Genomic DNA, 19328 nt, shown 5'->3' on the forward strand with positions numbered 1-19328 from the left:
CCGCCCTCTGTCTTGCCCTCTCTTTGCTCTTCCACCTTCTGCTACGGGATGACACAGCAGGAAGTCCCACCTGCCAACTTCTCAGCCTCCAGAACTAGGAGGAAATAAAGTTCTGTTCTTTATAAAGTGTGTACTCTGTGGTATTCTGTTATAGCAGCACAAAATGGATTACGACAGCAGGTTTTCGGTACAGACCTCAAGGAAATTAGTGCACCAGCCATGCAGAGAACTGCAGGAAGAGCTCTCTGCGGTAGGAACAGGCCATGCAAAGGCCCTGAGGTAGGAAGGCACATGGGCCTCGGAGAACCCCAAGGGGCCAGTGTGGTAGGAGCACTGGGAACAAGGGGAGGCTGCGGCTAGGTCTGTAAGGCACTGCGGGTCCCTGTAAAGAATTCGGCTTTTCCCCTGGGTAAGAAGGGAAATCAGGCAAGATGTGGAGTCCAGCAGGGGCCTGATGCAATCCCGGTTTTAGGAATTGCCCCAGCTGCTGTGTGGAGAATAGACTTGGAGGGAAAGCCATAAATGGGAACCCAGGGAGGCACGAACAGCAACCATCCAGGCAGAGGACAGTGGTGTCTTGGATCGAGGTGGTGGGGTGGTGAGGAATGGGTAAAGTCTGGACAGTTTTTGCAGGTAGAGGTGACAGAATTTTCTGATAAATCAGGGATGGGGTGTGTCTCAGTCTGCTTGGGCTGCCATACAAGATACCACAGACTGAGTGATTTAAATAACAGAAATTTATTATCTCAGTTCTAGAGGCTGGAAGTCTGAGATGAAAGTGTCAGAAGGGCTGGCTTTTCCTGAGGCCTCTCTCTGTGGTTTGCGGACAGCCACCTTTTCTCTGTGTCCTCACAGAACCTTTCCTCTGGGCACATACATCCCTGGTGTCTCTCTCTCTTTCCTTATAAGGACGCCAGTCCTATTGGATTAGAGCCCCCTGTTTATGACCTAATGTAATGTTGATTACCTCCTCCTATCTCCAAATACAGTCACACTGGGGTTAGGGCTGTGGTGACTCTTGCCTGTAATCCCAGCTACTAGGGAGGCCCAGGCACGAGGATCACTTCAGCCCAGGAGTTCAAGTCTAGCCTGGGCAACATAGTGAGAGGCTGTTTCCTAAAAAAAAAAAAGTTTTTTTTGTTTTTTGTTTTTTGGGGAAGGAGTCTTGCTCTGTTGCCCAGGCTGGAGTGCAGTTTCTCAATCTCGGCTCACTGCAACTTCCGCCTCCTGGGGTTCAAGCGATCCTCTTGCCTCAGCCTCCTGAGTAGCTGGGATTACAGGTGCTGGCCACCACACCCGGCTGATTTTTGTGTTTTTAGTAGAGACAGGCTTTCGCCATGTTGGTCGGGCTGGTCTCAAACTTCTGACCTCATGTGATCCACCCGCCTCGGCCTTCCAAAGTGCTGGGATTACAAGTGTAAGCCACTGCGCCTGACCAAGAATGAAGTTCCGATAGCTGGGATAAGAAAGGCCGTGGGAACAGCCGATTTCAGACACGCTGGGTCTAGGACGCTACGTCTGACACTGCTCTGCATCCAAAGGGAGCTGTGGAGAAGCCAGGTGAGTGCCTAGGGTCGAGCCAGCGCACAGGAAATAGGACGTGATGAGGTCAACCGGCTGGTCCAAGTGTGGACGGAAGTAGAGGATGCAAGCACCGAGCCCTGGGGCCCCCAGCACTGGTGGGGAGGAGCCTGTGGAGGAGCTCGCGGTGCGGGAGAAGCAGGGGACCGCGCATCCTGGAGGCCGGGTGGAGCCAGTGCGCCTGGAAGGGGCATGGCCCGCTGACAGCCGCCCAGGAGGCCCGGGGAGGCCTGGAGTCCAGGGCCGCGCGTGGCAATGTGGAGAGACATTTTGGTGGAGTTATGGGGCCACAGCCTGATTGGTGAGAACAGGAGGGGAAATTGCAGATGGGCCTGGGCCCCCTGGCTCCCGCAAACTCCAGGACCAGGGCTGAGTCATCGTTCACCGTGTGTGACCAGGACCCCGTGTGGCCGGCTGTCACTCGGTATCCAGTTACCCTGGGCAGACCACCGGCGGCACCCCCCAGCCAGAGGCCACAGCAACACACACACCTGCAGGCGACCAGGCCGGACTGCATGCCCCGTGGGGAACTGAGGGCATTTCAGTAACAGGGTGTTATGGGACACGGATTGGGTGGCTTGGAAAGGGCCTAAGGCGGGGTTTGTTTTAGATTGGGGTGGTGAGGGCGCAGGGGCCCGGTAGGATTCTCTAACAGGGCAGCAGCCACTCATTTAGCAAGAGGAGAGGCATCCAGCGTTTCGTGGGCTGTGCGGTGACCTTGCTTTTGTGCTTAGACACGATTACGGGTAGCCTTGCTTCGTCTCCTTCTGCCATGGTCTCGTGGCCCCTGTCTCAGCTGGCATTCCGGGAGGTTGTTTACGTCCAGGAGGAAAGCAAAAGCCTGGCCCTGAGCATCAGGGTGGTTCTGGACGCCAGGGCTGTGCTGTGTTCTTTCTCGTCACAAATGAGTTTCTGGACAGTTTTCCCAGCTAGTGCAGACCCACACTGACTGAAAACCAAAATCTTTGCACGTGAGAAAAATAACTCCTATGGCTGGGCGTGGCGGCTCACACCTGTAATCTCAGCCCTTTGGGAGGCCAAGGCAGGAAGATCGCTTGAGGCCAGGAGTTCGAGGCCAGCCTGGGCAACATAAGGATACCCTGTCTGTACAAAAATAACAGATTAAAAAAAAAACAAACAAAATAACACCCATGGTGCAGCCATTTCTTGGGGGGTTATGGTAATTTTAGTAGCAATCATCTAAGAAGAGGTTTTCTTTTCTCAACCCTAATGCGCTCCCTTTCCTCAAGGCTCTGAGAGCAGCAGGAAGGCTCACCTTCCTGGTTTAGTGATGAGTTAACCTTCCTGGGTTCACCCCCGGTGCGACGGTTAGTGTCATGCATCAACTTGGCTGGGCCATGGTGCCCGGTTTGGTCAAACGCCCATCTAGATGTTGCTGTGGACAGCTGTGTAGATGTGATTCATATTTAGGTCAGTAGACTCTGTTTAAAGCTGGTGACCTTCCGTCGTGTGGGTGGGTCTTGTCCGGTCAGCCAGAGGCCTTAAGTTCAAAGACTAAGGTTTCCTGAAGAAGAAGGAATGCCATCTCCCTCAAGACTGCAATACAGAAACCCTGCCTGGGTCTCCAGCATGCCGCCCTGCAGAACTTGGACTCGAGACCTCAGTCAGCTCTTGCCTGAGTCTTCAGCCTGCTGCCTGCCCTGCAGATTTTGGAAGTGACAGCCCCCACAATTGCCCGAGCCAATTTCTTCAAATAAATCTCTTTCCCTCCATCCATCCATTCATCCTTCTGTCCACCTATCCTATCGGCTCTGTCCTGTGGGTTCTGTTCCCTGGGAACCCTGACAGATGCCCCTGGTTTGGTGGGTGTCATGGTCTCCGGCACTGGTGCTAGACCCTGTTGCTGCCCTGGCCAGAACCCTGCAGTTGCTTCTGCGCCCACGGAAGCTAAGAGGGCCGTTCCCGAGGGGCCGCATTCCCCGCCTCTCTGCTTTTGGGGCTTCGGTCCATTTGGCCCGCGTGAGAGCTAGGAGTGCCACAGTCGACATCCTCAGTGGGATCGGCCCCAGTTGCCTGCACCAGCAACCCTCTCATGGAGGAGCCTTCGGTGGCTTTGCTCCTTACCCCACCTCCCGCCCCCTCACTCACTCCTGCTTCCAGACCACCTTCCAAAGGCCCCACACCTGCCTTCTCTCGATCCCCCGATGTGGGGGAGCCAACACCCCCCCCCAGCAGCCCACCTCCCTGCTTTCCCTTGGAAGCACCGCTCTCCTGGTGTCCACAGGCAGCAGGGGGCTGGGGGGGCTCCTTAGCACCTTCGCCTTGACCAGGCACGTGGAGTCATGGAGCCGGAGCCTGGCTCTGAGAGCGCCTGCTTCTGACTGCAGGCCTGGCCGACCCGTGTCATTGCCCCTCGAGGCAGGGCGGAACCTCTGGGTGGGGAAAGGTGGGCCGTGCTGCTCAGGAACCAAAGGCAAACCAGCTTTGTCCTCATGCCCAGAGCTGTGTCAAGCCTCCTCAGCGAGCCTGGGTTGATTCCTGGAGAGACTAAGCGCCCACTGTGTCCCACACCTTCAGCCACGTCACCCATCACCGGTGGCCTGAGTGTTCCCTTCCAGAGGGCGTGAAAAACAATTGTCCGCTGAGGGGTCTTTGAAGGGGAAACAAGTGCCCGGGGCGGGCTAGAACCGCAGGTTAGATCTTGAGGACTGGCAGCGCAGCAGTGTTTTGTGCAGAAAAGCAAAGGGAGATGTTCCACGCTCAGACCACACGAAGTGGGCAGCATTGCGGTGAGCTTAGCCTGTGCTCTGCCTCTCGAAGCGTCCAGGAGCTTCCTGTAACTTTCCCGACAGTGCCGAAGCTGCTTCCCTGGCACCCGGGTCTCCGTGGTTCTGACTGCAGAGGGTTTCTGTGGGGGGTGTGGGGTCCACTCAGGTGAAGCACTCAGGACACCCCCGGTGTGGTGACAGCAGCGGCGTCACTGTCACGGGTGATGCGTCAACAGCTCCTCTCCCTCCTCCAGCACTGGCCTAGGAACTGTTCATTCCTCTGAACACAGCGAATGCCCAGGGCTTGAGCCCCCCTTGCCTGCCTCCAATCATTTCTGGGTCAGGTGGGCTAAGAACAAACACACAGTGAGTGTTGAGTCTTGCCTGGTGACTGACTGCAGAAGCCTCTGTGTGGCTTCGCTCCCGGATGTCTGAAGGCCCCTCACTGGGCTGTACGGCGGCTCCTGCAGGGCCAGCCCCGGCTCCCTCCAGGGCACTGCGGGAAGAGCCCCAGCTCTCCAGCTAAACCTGTGGGATGCGGCCATGGTGAGAAAAGGAAATGACCATCTTCACGCTGACACTGAGCGAAGAAAAGGTAAAACTCATAGCAAAGTTACCATGTTAGATTTACAAACATTAACAGTGGAATAAATCCAGAGGAAAGAACAAAAGAAAGATTCGAGACCAACTTGGCCAACAGGGTGAAACCCCATCTGTACTAAAAATACAAAAATTAGCCGGGCATGGTGGTGAGCACCTGTAATCCCAGCTACTCAGGAGGCTGAGCCAGGGGAATTGCTTGAACCCGGGAGGTAGAGGTTGCAGTGAGCCGAGATTGTACCACTGCACTCCAGCCTGGGTGACAGAGGGAGACTCCATGTCAAAAAAAAAGGAAGAAAAGAAAAGAAGATATGAGTAGAAATGAATGAAATAAAAAACGACATACTGTAGAGAGGATCAACGAAGGCAAAATCTAATAAAATTGATAAACCGCCCCAATTAATCAAGAAAAAGGTGGAGACAAATAAACAAGGAGAGGGAGGAGAAAAAAAACAAACTGCCCACCACACTCATGAGGCCGGAGGAGATCACCAAGGAATCCGAGCACCCAGGGGGACGCTGCATGCCCGTGAGTGTGATACCCACACAAAGGAGGATTTTCTAAAAACCAGAAGTCCTATAGCCATTAAAAAATGGAATCAGTAGAAAAAAAAAAAGCCCTAAATAGAAAATAACATTCCTAGATGTTAACTGGTGAGTTTTTACCAACAAGTAAGAACAGTTTGAATTTTATAGAAACTCTTCCAAAGAAAAGAAAATTAGAAAACATGGTTCCCTCACCTCCCATTTTATTTGTTTATTTTTATTTGAGACAGGGCCTGATTCTGTTGCCCAGGCTGGAGTGCAGTGGTGCAATCTCTGCTCTCTGGAACCTCTGCCTCCTGGGCTCAAGTCATCATCCCACCTCAGCCTCCAGGTGTGTACCATCACATCTGTCTAATTTTTGTATTTTTTTGTAAGGGCAGGGTTTTGCCATGTTGCCTTGGCTGGTCTCAAGCTTCTGAGCTCAAGCCATCCGCCCTCCTCAGCCTCCCAAAGCACTGGGATTACAGGGGTGAGCCACTGCGCCCAGCCCACCCGCCGTTTTATAAGGTGGTTATAACCTCGGTATCAAAACCAGATAAGGACAACACAAGAGACAGCTACAGGCCAGCTGCATTCAGAGCATAGGTGGAAAATCCTAAACATAACAGAGCTGAACCCACTGTCCCATCTAGCGCTCCTGGGAGGCAAGCCTGGGCTGGGGTGCCCCCACACATCCTGGTGAAAGCCTTAGGCTGAGCTGCCCCGATCCCAAGGGTTCTGCTTCCCCATGGTTCCTCGAAGGGCCCAGAAAAACACGTCAGAAAGTTGGGGACGGGGTGAGGGAGGCCATCATCCTTTGGAGCAGATTTGGCCACCTGGAGATGAGAAGAGCCAGTTCTGCAAAGTACCCTCCCTCCCTTCCTCACCTCCCTTTCCCTTCCCTGGGGTGGTACCTCCCAACAAAACATCCACACCTAGACGCTCCCCAGGCTCCCTCTTCTTGGAAAGCTGGGCTAAGACAGTAACTAAGCTGGGTTGGTTCCAATCATGTGAGATTGGTTTAGCATTAGACAACTGATTCATAAAGTTCTTTGTATTAACATATCAAAAGAGGAGAAGACATATGACCTTTTCAGGAATGCAGAAGCAATTTCAGAAAAAATGATGCCTACGTCACAACCAGAGCAGTGAGCAGATTCTTTTTGGGTCATGTTGCAAACACATCAACTGTAAAAGACCATATTTGAGACAATCAGGGTTATCTGATGAGGGACTAGGTTTTAGATGACATCAAGAAATTGTTAGGAATCCTGTCAAACATGAGAGGGAATCTGCGCTTATATAAAGAAATGTTCGATTTGTAAGAGAGGTACCTGAAGTGCGCTGGGGTGAAATGACGTGGCGTCTGTGCCTTGCTTTAAAATACTCCAGCAAAGAAAAAAACCAAGAGAAGCGGGAAGCAGGCAAAATCCTCCTAATTGCTGGATCTGGCTGACGAGTATGTGAAGGGCTCACGTTCCACGGTCTCTACTTTTGAGACTGTGTAAACATTTTCGTGATAAAAATAAACTCAATGAAGTAGCATTTGCCACCACCGTAAAAGTGATACCCCGTGATGGGCGCACCAGGTGCTGGCCCGCAGGGGGAGGGCGGGACGTCACTGGCTCTGTCCCCATCACCCATGACCTGCACATCCTAGCAGTGGTGAGTGCCCAGTGTGTGCTGTGGGACAGAATTATCTCTAAACCCCCGAAAGAGGATCCTCTCCCCAACTTAACTCCAGCCTCGGAGGGCCTCTGGGGTCTATGGCACACTTTGTCTGCCGGCTTTGTTCTGGAAGGGGCTGGCGGGACATGACCGGCCCCACGTTCCACTCTGAGGGCAGCTCGGGGGTCTGCGGGGGACCATCCTGTCTAACCTGCTGACCTCGAGGAGAAGCAGGGCGAGGGCTTAGCTCAGGCACATTCCCTGCTGAGCCACAACAATGCCCCATCCGCCCTACACAGGCGGATTTGTGTGCGAGCCCCGCGGGGCCCTGGAGTGGAAAACTGCAGCGCCAGCCTTTGTGGGGCAGACTGCTGGCGTTACGGGAATCCTGTAGATGAAGTGAATGTCGCCTTTGTGTGAGGGGCTGGCATTGAGCTCGGGTGCAGTGGGGCGGCAAATCGCTGAGGACAGGCTTAAGCTGGGCCACGGAAACAATGCCGGGGAGCCACGGAGAGACTATCGCGGAGGCCGCGAAAAACCTCCCGACAGGCCTCGATCTGTAGAAATATTCGAGAAAAATGATCTCCGAGACAGTGGCTTACACACCCCCAGGCACACGCACCACGGACGCACACCACACACATCACACACACCATATACCACAGAAGTGCCACACACACACCACACACACCCCACACACATCACACACCAGATACACAACATACACATCACACACACCACACGGACACACACCACAGATATATCACACTGCACACACATCATACACCATACACACATCACACACATCACAGACACACCACACACACCACAGAAACATCACAAACCACACATATACCACACACACCACATTCCACACACCCCACACATCACATAAACACCACACACACACCACTCACATCACACACCACATATACCACACACATCACATATACACCACACACCACACACACACCACACGCATCACATATACAACACACACAGCACATACCAGACACATCACACACACACACACCACACACACACTATACACGGTACACTGTACACCACACACCACACACACATGACTCTTGACTCGCAGCCCTTGACTTCCGTGCCAGGCTGCCTGGAGAGGCCAGCATCTTCCGGGAGGGGGCCTTGGGGCCTACTGGGCAGACCTCTCTCTCCACAGCCCTTCCTGTCCCCAGGCGGACCTTCCCCTGATCCAGCTCACGCCAGCCTGGGGCTTGTGTGCTGGGGCCGGGCTCCTGCAGGCTGTCCCGGGCAGGCCCAGGGGGGCCCTGTGCCACTGGGCGGTGGTGTGGGAGGTGCAGGAAGAAGCTCACCTCACCCTTCAGACATCCTGGGGGGAACCGTTGTTTCCTATATCATCTCAACTTTGGGGTCCCAGCGTTGCTGGTGACAAGGCCTGCTGCAGGTTTTGGCTCAGAGGCAGACTGAGGGCAGAGCCAAAGGGCTCCAGGCCTCCCCAAACAGTCTCGGTCTGCTCACACTTGGAGGGCTGCCAGAGGCCACTGGACGCCAGCAAGAAGCTTGAGGAGCCCCAGGCCAGCGGTGCCCCCAGGGTATTTGACACCAGAGTGAGTCACAGTTTTGAATATTCCATCCTCCATACCACAAAATTATTTTCAGGATAGTTATGTAATAATCACGGATAATCATGATTTTCTTGATTCATTCTTTAAAGCAATTAACAGAAAAAAGAATGCATTTCAATGTTAAAGATATTCAAATTCAGTGACTTCTTTCATGCATGAGCTAACATCTCAGCTTCAGCACTACACCTCCGTTTGTGCTCCGGTTTCACAGTCTCACATTTGAAACACAGAATAAAAACACCAAGAGGCCATGCAGAATAACTGAACTGAAATACTTCCAGCTCAGTTTCTTTGTGAGTGCTGTTTTTGTTATGTGAAATTTCTCATTTAAGCACAGAAATACGTTGAACCACGGGGCTGGAGATAAGAACCCCTCCAGCCCTGCACCTGCACCCGGCCTTCAAAGCCGCTCCAAGCAAAAGCAGGTGGCTGTGTCTGCAGTGTCGGGAGTGGCCCCATGACTGGACAATTTCCACTCAGTAAATGTTTAGAACAAGAAATAAAACTGTGCTAATGTGAAGATTACAGAAATATAGTCTCTCCTCATGACTCATGCATTCCAGATTTGGGAATTCCCTGTGATGTCAGTGTGCCAGGGACCACAGACCGGGTGGCTTAAACAACAGACATTTGTTGCCTCACAGTCCTGGAGCCTGGGAGTCCAAGATCGCGCTTGGCGGGGCCGGCTCCTTCCTGTGCTTGCAGATGGGCCTCTTCTCGTTGTGCCCTCATGTGGTCTTTCCTCTGTGTGCATGTGTTCTTCGTGTCTCTTTTTGGAATTTGTCCAGATTTCCTCCTTTTTTTTTTTTTTTTTTTTTTTTTTTTTTTAGACAGAGTGAGACTCTTTTGCCAGGCTGGAGTGCAGTGGCGCGATCTCGGCTCACTGCAGCCTCCGCTTCCCGGGTTCAAGTGATTCTCCTGCCTCAGCCTCCCGAGTAGCTGGGACTACAGTTACATGCCACCATGCCTGGCTATTTTTTTGTATTTTAGTAGAGACGGGGTTACACCATGTTGTTCGGGCTGGTCTTGAACTCCTGACCTCGTGATCCACCCGCCTCGGCCTCCCAGAGTGTTGGGATTACAGGCGTGAGCCACCGCACCTGGCCGATTTCCTCTTCTTGTAAGGATGCCAGTCACATGCATTAGGGCTCACCCGAACGACCTCCTTTTAACTTAATTTCCTGAGAGATCCTATCTCCAAATACAGTCACACTCTGAGGTCCTGGGGTTCGTACTTCAACACAGGAATTTTTGGGGAACTCAGTTCAGTCCATGACACCTACTTGGTCAAAAATATTTGTAGGCTGGGTGCGGTGGCTCACGCCTGTAATCTCAGCACCTGTGGAGGCCCAGGTGGGAGGATCGCTTGAGCCTAGGAGTTCAAGACCAGCCTGGGCAACATAGCAAGCAAGACCCCGTCCCTACAAAAAAATTACCAAAAAAATCTATTTGTGACCCCAAATCAATACTTGCAGAGTTTTCCTGGTCATTCACAGATGTGTAGAGAGTGCCGAGACATTTGTCTCCTTACACACATTCCTGGCTGAGGCTGAACAAGGCAACACTATGCCCTCTTGTTTCAGCCTCAGGCGGTCAACCAGTGTCGTTTTGAGGTCTATTTAGTGCCATGATTTTTGCATTTCATGTGTTTTGTTTGTGATTTTGCTTTTTAAAACATCCCCAAGCCCAATGCTGAAGAGCTGTGTGCTTGGAGGCATTTTTAAGTAAGTGGATTAAGCACTTCAGTTAAAATGCAGAAATTGTCCAAACAGATTAAAAACATTATCTAATTATATGCTGTCTACAAGAGACACTTTAGATTCAAAGACACAAATAGTTTGAAAGTAAAAGATTTCTAAAAATATGCCATACAAATGGAAACCCAAAGACAGTTTTGGTTACTGTTTGGTTACTCTTCAGCTTTGTGCTTGGGGGCATTTTAAACAGCAAAATCACGAACAGAACACACAAAACTGCAAAAGGTAAGAAAGCTGCAGCGCATCTCACAGAGGAAACATGAGTTAGAGAAGCTTCCTTCAGGCTGAGCTACAGGGTTGCTGACTGAGTTCAGTGTTAGTGAATCAACATTTATAGATTCAGTAAAGCATCTTTTTTTTTCTTTTTTTGGAACGGAGTCTCATTCTGTTGCCCAGTCTGAAGTGCAGTGGCACTATCTCAGCTCACTGCAACCTCCACCTCCTGGGTTCAAGTGATTCTCCTGCCTCAGCCTCCCAAGTAGCTGGGATTACAGGCACGCACCATCACGCCTGGCTAATGTTAGTATTTTTAGTAGAAATGGGGTTTTACCATTTTGGCTAGGCTGATCTTGAACTCCTGACCTCAGGTGATACACCCACCTTGGCCTCCGAAAGTGCTGGGATTACAGGCGTGAGCCACCACGCCCAGCCTCAGTAAAGCATCTTTACACAGAAACACTCATAAGACAAATGATGCATTGCTCAGCTGACGAGAATATTGGGACCAGAGGCTCACAGGACCCTAACCCTGTGTCTCCCCTGGGAGCCATGGTTCAGCAATCCAGGCATCACTAATTCAGTGCTCACAGCAGCTTTATAGAACATCCCTACCTCGAGAATCAACTGCTATGAATGCAGCAATTGCTAGAACTTAGCCCAGCAAAAGGGGAGGCAGATTTTGTGCTGACATGATTTGCATGGACAGTGGCTGGGAATCAGGAAAAGAACCCTGACTTGTCTTTGGTTTCATTCTGGTTTTTCATTTTCCACAGACATCATATCCCTCAGTGCACTGGCTGTCGCCTCCCCCTGCCCGCTGCCTGCACACTGTGGCTGTGAGGCAGCATCTTCAACACAAATTTCAGGAGGAGCCCAGGTCCAGAGCAAAAGAGTCTTGTTTCCCCAGAATCCAGGCGAATGGCGCAGGGCTCTGGCAGGTGGATGCACTGACCTCAGCGTGCATTTACTTGTTTATTTGTTTGTTGCTTGTCTCTACCCAAGAGAATATCAGCTCCAGAAAAGCAGGGACTTTGTTTAACACAGCGTTGAGAGACAGGACTCGACCAGTGTGGATCAACTGAGTGAGGATGTTTGCACGGCAGGCTCTGGGCCAGCAAGCGGGGGTTAAGGCTCCTGAAAGTAGGTGGCTTTGAGATGTGGTGGGGGTGATCCTGAATTATCCAGGTGGGCTGAGAGCGTAATTGCCAGGCGGATGTGATGGGAGAGACCTCACCGCCCATCACTGCCTTTGAAGGTGGAGGAGGGGCCACGAGCCAAGAAAGGCAGGTGCCTTGAGACGCCAGAGAAGGCAGGAAACAGATTCCCCTGAGCCTCTGGGAGGAGCCAGCCCTGCCAGTGTCTTGCTTTAAGTTGAATGAGATACATTTCAGACTTGTGGCCTCCAGAACTGTGAGAGAAGACATTTGACTTAAGCCACTAAGTCTGTGATTGGTACATCAGCCACAAGACACTAATACGACACCTAAACTCAGGGTTTGAAAAGGCCCCTAGGGCCCTAGATCCCTCCCTGTTCCCTGGTCCAGGCCTTTCTGCTTCTGTTGTGCACAGGCGCTGGCTCACTCAGAAGGGCCCCTGCAGGCCCGGCCAACCCTGTGGCAGGTTTGACATCCCACGGCGGCCTCTGAGCCGCCAGGTCCTACAGCATGTGGTGAGGGGCGCAAGAGGTGTGAGTGCCTGGACCTTGCGCTGCCCCGTGTCTGAGGACCTTGCCCCATCCTCGGCGCCCAGAGCTGCGCAGTCTGTAGGACCGGGCTGGTGCCCAGCCCCAGGTTGGTGCCTCAGCTGCCTCCTCAGCCTGCAGTCTCCACTGTTTGACCATGTGCAGGGCCAGCTGTGAAGGACAGCACAGCTGCTCCCTCCCTACCAAGTGTCAGGGGCACTAAACACACCGCCATCAATGTTCTGATGTTTAAATCATGTTTTGATGCAATGTTTAAAAAAATCAAAATGGGTCGGGCGCAGTGGCTTACGCCTGTAATCCCATCACTTTGGGAGGCCGAAGTGAGTGGATCACCAGAGATCAGGAGTTCGAGACCAGCCTGGCCAACACGACGAAACCTCATCTCTACTAAAAATATAAAAATTAGCTGGGCATAGTGGTGTGTGCCTGTAATCCCAGCTACTTGGGAGGCTGAGGCAGGAGAATCGTTTGAACCCGAGAGGCAGAGGTTGCAGTGAGCTGAGATTGTGCCACTGTACTCCAGCCTGGGTGACAGAGCAAGACTCCATCTCAAAAATAAATAAATGAAATAAATAAATAAGTAAATCAAAATGAATGCAAAAAGTTTGTGGTGGACAAACTGTCAACATTTTACATAAAGGCAGGATGAGGACGACGGCCTTCTCCTTTTGCTTCAAGCTCCAGCATGGCTCCGCCCAGCACTGACCGTGCGCCTGGCCTGGCTCGACCCTCCCCGGGGCCAAGCTGCGTGCTGGCTTCCATCCCAACGGCCTCTTCTTCCCCCTCCCTGTGCCCCAGGAATAGGCAGCCAGCACAGTGGGACCACCTGCTGCCTCACCTAGACCTTGCCACTGCTTGGATGTTGACCCCCAGACTGGACAGGTGGCTTTAAGCCCCCTTCCCTTCTTCCACCCCAAGTGACCTGGGCATGCGGCTTGACCTTCTAAGCTCCCACTTCCTGGTCTATGAAGTGGGAATGATGCTGGGACCAGCTTCACAGGGTGGCTCTGAGGACCCACAGGCAGAGGTCTGGTGTAGGCTTTCGGGGGAGGCACCCATCACTCTCCCAGAGTTTCCTATCTGCACCTTAATTTGGCACCCCAGGGAATCGCTCTTCTGGAATTGTAACCTTGCAGGGCAAAAGTTGTCATTTCAAGATTTTTTTGGGATCCTGTGTCCCTGGACAGTGCTGTAAATGCAGGAGGAAGGGTCTGGTGCTGGGTGCTGCTCATGATGGAGGTTCCCCATGGAGCACGCCTCGGAGCTCCCCCTTTCAGCCCTGATCCCATCTGGGATGTGTCAGGTCTGATCCGCATACACTGGGGCATCTGACCTTTCGTGGCCTTCTGAGCCCATGGGCTGGAGATGAATTTGCAAAGCCCGGGAGTGTCCTGGGTGTGTGTTTACTCCACACGCACGAATCTGTTAGAGGCTGAGTAGGAACTGGGAGGCCCAAAGAGAACCAAGCAACTTCCCACAGCCTGGACCGTACCCTAGAAAAGCTAGCCTGGGAGAGGGGGCACGGCCTCTTCCCAGGCTGGCAGGGGGGATGTGGGGGAGGACCGTGCTCCCCAGGGCCAGTTTACCCCAAAATATCAAAAGACTTAAAACTAGGAGTGAGCTGGGTGCAGTGGCTCACGCCTGTAATCCTACACTTTGAGAGGCCAAGGCAGGTGGGTCACCTGAGGTCAAGAGTTCGAGACCAGCCTGGCCACCATGGTGAAACCCCGTCTCTACTAAAAATACAAAAAAAAAAAAAAAAAAAAAAAAAATTAGCCAGGTGTGGTGGCAGTCACCTGTAGTCCCAGCTACTCAGGAGGCTGAGGTGGGAGAATTGTTTGAACCTGGGAGGCAGAGGTTGCAGTGAGCTGAGATCGCGCCACTGTATGATCTGGGCGCCACTCTGGGCGACAGAGCAAGACTCCATCTCAAAACCAAACAAAACCGGGAGTGCCTGGACACGTAGTGAGAACTGGACAGGGGCCATGGGTCGAGGAGCAAAATAATCACCAGGACTTGTGGATAACAGGATCATGTGGGTGGTGGGACCGCATGGGCGACGGGGATGTGGGGACATGTCGCCACCCTGACAGGAGCAGCCCAACTCAACAGCCACGGCAGGTCATGCCATGGAGGCTCGAGGCGTTACGTGGGGACGTTACATCGAGGCGTTACATCATTACAAGACGTAACACTCAAGGCGTTACATCGAGGGGACGATGGCCATGGGGCTGGGTGTCCAGGGTGGGCCGCAGAGGGAAGCTCACCACGTGGCGCTCTCATCTGCGCACAGCCCAGCCCGTCTTCCTGTTGGAGGCACACAGACCCCTGGAGGACAAGCATGAAACGCCATGGGGCTCCCCCAGGTGCTGGAATTATGGCACCTTTCAGCTTCTTCTCCAGGAGTTTTAACAAGCATGCATACTTTTTATAAGTGGTGAGTGTAACGGAGGTTCACAGATGCATTCCGCTTTGGAAACCAGTGCACTCTTGCCCAGACGCGGTGAGACTCTGAGGACGATGTGTCTAACCCCTGTGTCTAACGGGGTGTGGGCTCTCCTTCCTCTGGTGACCATGAGGACCACCCAGGCAGGACAAAGTGTGCAGAGAACTAGCATGGTCCCTGGCACATAGCCCCTGCCCAGTAACTGGGAGATGAGAAGCTCCATTGTCGCCCCAGGCGAGTGTGGGGCACAGGCTCCTCCTTGGGTTGTCTGCCCTCCCGGGAGCCCCAGGGTGCCCAGGCAGGCCTCAGCTGAGTCCAGTCCTCGGGGACAGTCCGTGCAGCCCCTCCTGGGGCTGGGGGCGGGCACTTGTCTCAGCCACGTTTCTGCTGACTGAGCAGCCTTCTTCATGAGCTCATGCCTTTCCAGAGAAATCCCTTAATGCCTCCATTCTGCTGGTGGCATATATAGGGAGGGCTTGGCCCTAGCTCCACACTGCGCTGCCCAGAGGCCCCACTGACTCCTGCCAGCCTCCAGCTCCCCGTGGTACCAAAGCTGAACATGGACGTGACCATCCAGCACCCCTGGTTCAAGCGCACTCTGGGGCCCTTCTACCCCAGCCGGCTGTTCGACCAGTTTTTCGGCGAGGGCCTTTTTGAGTATGACCTGCTGCCCTTCCTGTCTTCCACCATCAGCCCCTACTACCGCCAGTCCCTCTTCCGCACCGTGCTGGACTCCGGCATCTCTGAGGTAAGACGTGGCCCAGGATGCTGGCCTCTCCTCGCTGCTCAGAGGGTGGTGGCCTCAGTGGGTGGAGAGCGATGGACTCTGGTTCCTACTAGTTCCTACTCAGGAACTACCTGTTCCTTCATCAGACAGGTGGCCTCGCCCCACTTCATCCCCTTGCAGAGGCTGGGCGAGAGCCTGTGTCCCCACTGCAGCCACGCGGCAGAGCTTCCCCTGGCACTGGGGAGAGATTGGACAAGGGAGCAGCCTGAATCCACCTTTGTTTTCCTCCATCAGCTCATGGCTCATGTGTGCTTTGTAAGGCACCAGCCACATACTGGAAACCCCAAGAGCAGCCCATCCAGGCATGCGTGGTGGCGAATGCCAGCTCCCGGGTTCCGCCAGTCTCCAGAGTCCCGGAGACCTGGGAGCAGGTGGGGGTCACAGTCCCGAAAGCCAGAGAGCAGGGGGTTCCTAGCACCTCCTCCGATGAGCTCGGCCTGCCCACAGCCAGCAAAGCTCTTGGGAAGTTTACTTAGGTGCCCTGCCAAGGCCAAAAGGACGGGCAATGGGCCCCCCCGACCACAGGCCTCCTCTCTGAACCACGGGTGAGCGGTGTGGGTTCTGCTGTTCTGGAGGGCCTGAGTCCCACCCAGCACGTAATAAACAGGGTCCTCCCCAGGGCTGCTGCAGTAGGCATCAACGCCAGGGCGCAAAATGCCTCAGGGAGCCGAGGCTGAGCCAGGGCAGTGAGAGGGAGCATGTGGAAGTCCGTTTTGGAGAGGCAGCTGCGCAGGCTGTCAGCAGGCTCCGGCCGCTTCTATAGATAGCAAGACACCAAGGGCAGTGACCTCATTCCACAGGCTGAGTCCAGCCAGCCAGCCAAGCATCACCAGCCAGATGATTGACCCTAACGGGCCAACCAACCCGTAACGACCCCTCCTACCATAACCAGTAGCCAGCCAGCCCATAACCAGCCAACCGATCTATAACCAGCCCCCTGACCATAGCCAAACAACCAGCCGGCCCACCAGTAGCATTCAGCCCCTCCGCTGGCCCTGAGGGTTTGGAGACAGGTCGAGGGTCATGCCTGTCTGTCCAGGAGACAGTCACAGGCCCCCAAAAGCTCTGCCCCACTTGGTGTGTGGGAGAAGAGGCTGGCAGGTGACCGAAGCGTCTCTGTTCTGATAACCGGGACCCACCCTGTCTCTGCCAACCCCAGCAGGGATGGCACCCTCTGGGTAGCTCCACATGGCACGTTTGGGTTTCAGGTTCGATCCGACCGGGACAAGTTCGTCATCTTCCTCGATGTGAAGCACTTCTCCCCGGAGGACCTCACCGTGAAGGTGCAGGACGACTTTGTGGAGATCCACGGAAAGCACAACGAGCGCCAGGTGAGCCCAGGCGCTGAGAGGTGGGAGAGGGGAGCGAGGTGGGCGCGAGGACAAGGGGGTCATGACGGGCACGACTGGGCCTGCGCACCTGCACCAGGCCTTCTACCCTGGGAGAGGGGCGCTGTCCGGGGGCCCCCGAATCAGGCCTGGCTTTTCCCCAAGGGAGGGGCCATGCCCACCTGAGCACAGCCAGCCCCTCCCAGCGACAGAGAGAGGTCACCATTCCAAGCTAATGTGGCTCAGGGATCCAGGTTAGGGTCCCTTCCCGGGCTGCACCCAGCCGTCGCCAGCTCCATCCCTGTCACCTGGATGCCAGGGTGGTCTTAGAAAGAACCCCAGGAAGTGGGAGTGTCCCGGGTGGCCGCCTCCTAGCCAATGTACATCTTCACGTGAACCCTACCTGAGGAAGCCAGTCCCCGATGGCATAGCTGCATCCGCTTGGAATGCTTTACAGACTTTGACACCTTCGTCTCACAGCAGCCCTTTGGGACCAGTGTCCTCATTATTCCAGGGCACGGCTGGGAACAAGGGGGTCCTCAGCCTGCTGGGTCCCACAGCTAGTACCGGGCAGGTGGGACGGGAGCTTCTCCCTACAGTCACCCTGATGCCCTGCTCTTGCTCGGGTGGAGGCCTCGGGTCTCCGTGGTGTTGAGGGAGCCAGGGCACTGGAGTCCTGGTGACCTGCATCTCCTGGCGGAGCCGGGAAGAGCTCATGGACTGTCACAGATGGACAGTGTCCCGAGGGGACTGGAGAGCAGAGTGGGGCTGGAAGGTGGAACTCTTAGCCAAAGTCTTGGTTTCTTTTGGCCGGGGTCCTCTTTCAGTGGCTGGAGAAGGCGGTGCTGGGGGGTGAACCCTGACCTCCTCATGTGCTGCCCCTCCCTTGCCTGGGCCTGGTAAAGCCCCCACTTAGCCCCAGCACAGCCCGGAAAATGCTTCCTGAGCTCCCAGCTCTTGGTCTTTGCACCCAGTAGAGGAGGAGGTCAGCCCAGGGAGCTGAGTCTGTGGTTTAGGGCGTCCAGGGGACGTGGAAGCGTGTGGGTTGTCTGGCCACGTTAGGTAGGGCTGCAGAGACCTGGGCTGGAGCAGTCCTGCGGGGTCTGGAAGGGGAAGCCTGGATGAGGTGCGGGGCCTGGTATGGAATGATCCTGCGATTTTGGAGTGAAGCCATGGAGCAGGAAGAGACAACCCCATGCAGGGAATAGCCCGGCAAGTGGCCATGAGGCCAGGCTGAGGTCCAGAGAAGCAGGGGCAGGAATCCATAAATTCACAGGGGCTGGCTTCACCCGGCCCCTGTGAGAGCCCCTGCAGGCTGGCCACCTTCTGCAGTCGGTGCGGCTAGGGCAGCCTCTCTGGCATGGGGCGAGGCAGTCACCTGCACAGTGGCCCCTCTGACTGTGCGCCCCCACCCTCTCCAGGATGACCACGGCTACATCTCCCGTGAGTTCCACCGCCGCTACCGCCTGCCGTCCAACGTGGACCAGTCGGCCCTCTCTTGCTCCCTGTCCGCCGATGGCATGCTGACCTTCTGTGGCCCCAAGATCCAGACTGGCCTGGATGCCACCCACGGCGAGCGAGCCATCCCCGTGTCGCGGGAGGAGAAGCCCACCTCGGCTCCCTCGTCCTAAGCAGGCATCGCCTCTGCTGGCTCCCCTGCAGCCCCGGCCCATCATGGGGGGAGCACCCTGAGGGCGGGGTGTTTGTCTTCCTTTGCTTCCCTGTTTTTCCTTTCCACCTTCTCACATGGAATGAGGTTTTGAGAGAGCAGCCAGGAGAGCTCAGGGTCTCAGGGTGTCCCAGACCCCGACACCGGCCAGTGGCGGAAGTGACCGCACCTCACACTCCTTTAGATAGCAGCCTGGCTCCCCTGGGGTGCAGGCGCCTCAACTCTGCTGAGGGTCCAGAAGGAGGGGGTGACCTCCGGCCAGGTGCCTCCGGACACACCTGCAGCCTCCCTCCGCGGCGGGCCCTGCCCACACCTCCCGGGGCGCGTGAGGCCCGTGGGGCCGGGGCTTCTGTGCGCCTGGGCTCTCGCGGCCTCTTCTCTCAGACCGTCTTCCTCCAACCCCTCTATGTAGTGCCGCTCTTGGGGACATGGATCGCCCATGAGAGCGCAGCCCGCGGCAATCAATAAAGAGCAGGTGATACAAGCAACCCGCCGTCTGCTGGTGCTGTCTCCATCAGGGGCGCGAGGGGCACGAGGGCGGCGCCGGGAGGGAGGACAGCGGGGTCTCCGGCTCGTGTTGGACCCGGCGGCCTCGGAGTGATGGGGTCGCCTGCGTCCCTTCCTTCTCCTGAGCTCAAGCGCCTCCCTCTACACTGGGCAGGAAGGAGAGGGTTTTGGGGGCAGAGCCTCTGATGGGAAAG

At 54.9% G+C, this 19328-nt stretch overlaps 1 protein-coding gene across 2 annotated transcripts in view; it reads left to right on the plus strand.

The window, feature by feature from the left end:
- CRYAA (crystallin alpha A) overlaps positions 1-19115 on the plus strand; it is a 62200-nt gene extending 43085 nt beyond the window's left edge. The window contains exons 3-5 of one of the 2 annotated variants that reach the window (XM_054468618.2): positions 14691-15591; positions 16839-16961; positions 18380-19115. In XM_054468618.2, coding sequence (XP_054324593.1) covers positions 15403-15591; positions 16839-16961; positions 18380-18589 — 522 coding nt within the window. In that variant the 5' untranslated portion in view covers positions 14691-15402 and the 3' untranslated portion in view covers positions 18590-19115. Of the gene's footprint in view, positions 1-14690; positions 15592-16557; positions 16732-16838; positions 16962-18379 lie in introns of those variants that run through there. The other variant, XM_054468619.1, reaches the window with a different exon arrangement.
- The last annotated feature ends 213 nt before the right edge of the window (positions 19116-19328 follow it).

This window comes from Pongo pygmaeus, chromosome 22 (assembly GCF_028885625.2).
Source record: "Pongo pygmaeus isolate AG05252 chromosome 22, NHGRI_mPonPyg2-v2.0_pri, whole genome shotgun sequence".
In the NCBI taxonomy this organism is placed as follows: Eukaryota; Metazoa; Chordata; class Mammalia; order Primates; family Hominidae; genus Pongo; species Pongo pygmaeus.